General features: G+C 35.4%; 1 protein-coding gene across 1 annotated transcript; it reads right to left on the reverse strand.

Annotated features, from left to right (window-relative positions):
• Positions 1–1,972: 1,972 nt before the first annotated feature.
• ZNF568 (zinc finger protein 568) lies at positions 1,973–3,530 on the reverse strand (the record flags this gene model as incomplete). Its single annotated transcript, XM_006878118.1, has 2 exons — positions 2,645–3,530; positions 1,973–2,560 (listed from the first exon to the last, which is right to left on the reverse strand). Coding segments are annotated over exons 1-2 (1,474 nt in total), but the record flags the coding sequence as incomplete, so codon positions are not given.
• Positions 3,531–5,234: the final 1,704 nt, after the last annotated feature.

Genomic DNA, 5,234 nt, shown 5'->3' on the forward strand with positions numbered 1-5,234 from the left:
AGGAAGACCCCCAGCGAGATGGATTGGCTAAGTGGCAGTATCAATGGGCTCAAGTGTGGTAACAATTGTGAGGTTGGCCCAGGATTAGACAGTGTTTCCTTTTGGTTGTGCATAGGGTCGCTATGAGTCGCTACCGACTTGATGGCACCTAACAACAAGAAGACACCACAGGAGTTCTGGTGTGGTGCTGTGGATTAATGTGCTGGACTGCAAGGTCAGTTTGAACCGCAAGGTTGGTGGTTCAAGCTCACCAGCTGCTCCTCAAAAACCCCATACAGGGTTGCTATGGGTCAGAACCCATATGACATTACTTAACAACATCAAGAAGAGACCATTGGTTGGACTCCTGGTGTGGCACTGTAGGATAAGCACTGTAGCATAAGCAGTGGTCCAAACTCACCAGTAGCTCCTTGGAAATCCAGTACAAGGTCACTATGAGTTGGAACCAACTCGGTGGCAATTAATGACAAGACACCACTGTTTGAAAAAATTAGTCTTGATTTCAGAAATGTTACAGTGTAAGAAAATAAGCATCATAAAGCTGAGAAAACATTAATTTTATATTACACAGTAAGCATGATTATAATTTCTAATGACTAATTTTATAGAATTATTTCAATGAGAGTTTATAATCCAATAAGGCATATGAATCCATTATAATTTATTTTCTATAGGCACAGGCTTCCTTCCAGCCCATTAATTCTGAGAAAAAAGTGGAAAATCAGTATTACAATAAGACTCTCATATTACCACCACACATAACTTATAAGATTTATTTTGCATGTTATTTGTATTCTTTAAAGACATAAAAAATTACAAGTAAAGCTAAAGATCCCCTCTGTCAGCAACCCTAATCCCAATCTGCTGGATATAACCATCATCAATAATTTAGTGTATACTCTTTCAGTTCATTTTAGAATTTTACAGACACATATCAATAATAAAAACATAGCTCTGTTCTTCATAAAATTTCAATTTACAAAGGTGTCATTATACAATATCATTTACATCTTCATTTTTTTCATTTGACATTGAGATCACCATCATTAACATGGTACAAATACATGCTACAAATAAATTGCTTTTAATTGCTGTGTAAAATCCATTCACTTGACTATATTATTCTCATCTATTACCTACTGAAGAATGTTTAGGTTGTTTTCTGCTAAGGCATACACATATGTGCATGCACACAAACACTTGTTTCTTTAGGATGTATATGCAGAAAAAGTAGCATTGCAGGGTCTTTTTATTTTTCTTAAAAAAATGCTTATCTGCCTTGATGTTATAGATAGTATCCTGTGTTTTTTCCTAGTAGCTTCAGAGTTTGGATTTTCACAGTCCAGTATTTAAATCCTTTGGAACTGTTTTTATATAATATAAGGTTGGATGTAGCTTTACTTTCCCCAATATGGAGAGTCAAATAGTTCAACAGCATTCATTTCTCTACTTACTCATGATGACTTGTTTAATATGATGGTCACCGCATATATTCTGAGGATTATTGTACGGAGTCTATTTTATGAAACCTGTCTGGCTATTAATGTACTAATACCAAATCCTTTTTAAAAAAGACTATAACTTTTATAGTTTTATATGTTTCCTCTCTCTACTTTTTCAAAATAGTTTTAGCAAGCCATAGATTTCTAGTTCATGTGGTTTTAGGGTTGTTTGGTAAAGATCTTTAGTAGTCATGAAAGATTTTGTTTGGAACTGCTTTAAGCCGATAGAGTAATTTTATGAGAATTGACATTTTTTTATGCTATTGGTGCTTTCCATTTAGTTACATAGTATTTCTCTGCATTCATTCATGTCTTAATGCCCTCCAACACATTTTTTACAGTATTTTCCCATAAAGATCTTGCACATTTTTCATTGTTGTTGTGTTTACTCCAAGATATTTTAAAAGTTAAATAGAACATGATTTAAATTTAAAGACTTTCTTGCATTCAGTACACTCAATGTTTCACACCTGTATGACTTCTCTTATGTATAGAAAGCGATGCTCTTTGAGAGAATGCTTTCCCACATTCATTACATTCAAAGGGTTTTTCACCAGTATGACTTCTCATATGTATAATAAGTAATGAGCACTGAGAGAAGGCTTTCCCACATTTATTACATTCATAGGGTTTCTCCCCTGTATGGCTTCTTACATGAAGAGTAAGGGATGAGATTCGAGAGAAGGCCTTACCACATTCTTTACATTTATATGGTTTCTCTCCAGTATGAATTTTCTCATGCTCAAGAAGATTTTGTCTCTGACTGAAAGCTTTTCCACATTGATTACAATTATATGGTTTCTCCCCAGTATGAATTTTCTCATGTTCAGTAAGATTTGATTTCTGACTAAAAGTTTTCCCACACACTGTACATGCATAGGGTTTTTCACCAGTATGAATTCTCTGATGTCGAATGAGGTTTGACATCTGAATAAATGCTTTCCCACATTCACTACATTCATAAGGTTTCTCTCCAGTGTGAATTTTCTGATGTGTGATGAGATTTTCTTTCCGACTAAAAGCTTTTCCACATTCATTACATTCATAGGGTTTCTCAGCTGTATGATTTCTCATATGTACAGTAAGGGATGAACTTTGAGAGAATGCTTTTCCACATTCACTACATATATAGGGTTTTTCACCTGTATGACTTCTCATATGTATAATAAATACTGAGCATTGAGAGAAAGCTTTTCCACATTTATTGCATTTATAGGGTTTTTCCCCTGTGTGACTTCTCATGTGCAGAGTAACAGATGACATTCGAGAAAAAGCTCTACCACATTCACTACATGCATAAGGTTTCTCCCCAGTGTGAATTTTCTCATGTTCAATAAGGTTTTGCTTCTGGCTGAAGGATTTCCCACATTCCTTACATTCATAGGGCTTTTCTCCAGTATGAATTCTCTTATGTTCAAGCAGATTTGATTTCTGACTAAAGGCTTTCCAACAATCCTTACATGCATAAGGTTTTTCCCCAGTGTGAATTCTTTGGTGTCTAATAAGGTTTGACATTTGAATGAAAGCCTTTCCACATTCATTACACTGATAAGGCTTTTCCCCAGTATGAATTTTTTGATGTGTAATAAGATTTTCTTTCCTGCTGAAAGCTTTTCCACATTCCTTACACTGATAGGGCTTCTCTCCAGCATGAATTCTCTCATGTCTAATAAGGTCAAATTTATGACTGAATTCTTGTCCACACTGACTACATTTAAAAGGAGTTAGAACATGAGAAACGAAATGGTAAAATGGTTTGTCATACTTATCATATTCATCAGTTTTCTCTCTCACACAGACGTTCTCAAAATCAAGTAAATCTAAATTATGTTCAAAATCCTTATCAAGTAAGTCATAGTCATAGAAGCTTTGTCTCGAAGTACCAATGTCTGGGCTTAGAGGAATTCTTTTTTCCACTTTTTTGCATTCACTGATTTTTTTCTTAATCAGAGTTTTCTTGGATATGGATGCGATTTTCCTCATAACTGTTTCTTGCTGCTTCTTGAGGTACTCATCAGCTCCCCACATTTCTAAAATGGAAGACCAAAAAGAATTACTGGTAAATCTTTCTACTCTATACTATCAGCAACATTTCAGAACTTTTCTAATGTGAGATTGAATGCTTGATGCTGGCCTCATTTTCCCAATGTGAAAGACATCCAAACTGTAAACATCCTTGGTTCCTAAGGTCCTAGAAGGCAAACTCGATAGAAATTATTAGGAGGAGAAAACTGATATTTAAAGGCCAAAGTGTCTTTGATTATTTAAAAGAAATGTCCAGGTATAATACAGAAATCAGCAAAAAAAAGGATAAGATGAAAACGTAAACATATAAATAACTGAACAGGGACTGAATGACAGGATAAAATGAACGCTGGTTAAACGCAGATTGAATGTACATGTTTTGTTTCTCCTCTTTGCTAAAATTCCATTAAAATAGCAGACTATTAGTGTGTTGTACTGTGGTAGCTTGTATGTTGCTGTGATGATGCAAGGTATGCCACCAGCAGTTGAAATACCAGCAGGGTCACCCATGGTGGACAGGTTTCAGCAGAGTTTCCAGACTAAGACAGATTAGGAAAAAGGAGAGGCAGGTCACTTCTGAATGTTTAGCCACTGAAAACCTTATGAATAGCAACAGACATTGTCAGATATAGTGCTAGAAGATGAGTCTCTCCAGTTCAAAGGTGCTCAAAATAGGACTAGAGAAGAGCTACCTCTTACAGTAGAGTTGACCTTAAAGATATGAATGGAGCAGAGTTTTCAGGATATTTATCTGCTAATGCTGCACAATTCAATATGGAAAAAAAAACAGCTGCAAACATCCATTAATTGGATAGCTGTATTGTATGAAGTACGAATGTAAGAATGTTAGAAGTTGTCAAAAATGAAATGGAATGCATAAAAATCGATATCCTATATAATGCAATCCTGATCCAGATAGCAACATCATTATTTAAAGAGATGGAAAAACTAATCACTAATCTTACATGGAAAGGAAAGAGGCCTCAGATAAGCAAACCATTAAGAAAAAAGAGGAACAAAGAAGGGGGACTCCACTTCCTGATCTCAAGACCTACCACACAACCACAGTAATTGAAATAGGCTGGTACTGGTACAATGAAAGGCACATAGATCAATGGAACAGAATTGAGAGCCAAAAGTAAATCCAGCCACCTATGGTCAGTTGATCTTTGACAAAGCGCCCAAACACATTAACTGGAGGAGAGTTAGTCTCTAAAACAAATGGTTCTGGCAAAGCTGGAAATTCATTTGCAGAAAAATGAAATACGACTTATATCTCATACCATACAGAAAACCAAACTCAATGTGGATTAAAGACCTAAATGTGAAACCTAGAACCATAAAGAACATCAATGCAAAAATAAGGACAAACTTAGGGGCTCTGATACATGGCATAAACACACTACCAAACATAACTGAGAACACACAAATAGGAGAAGACACAATAGTTGACTGGGACCCCTAAAACTTACATATATCAAAAGAGATTTCACCAAAAGAATAAAAAGAGAACCCACAGACTAGGAAAAAGTTTTTGACAATGACATATAAGACAAAGGACTACACTCTCTCTCTCACCTAAACAAGGCAAATAATCCAATTAAAAGATTGGTAGAGGACATGAACAGATACTTCACTAAAGAAGACATTCAGGTGGCCAACAAACATATGAAGAAATGCTCAAGATCATTAGCTATAATTGTTGTT

Source organism: Chrysochloris asiatica, unplaced genomic scaffold (assembly GCF_000296735.1).
Source record: "Chrysochloris asiatica unplaced genomic scaffold, ChrAsi1.0 scaffold05629, whole genome shotgun sequence".
NCBI classification, from domain to species: domain Eukaryota; kingdom Metazoa; phylum Chordata; class Mammalia; order Afrosoricida; family Chrysochloridae; genus Chrysochloris; species Chrysochloris asiatica.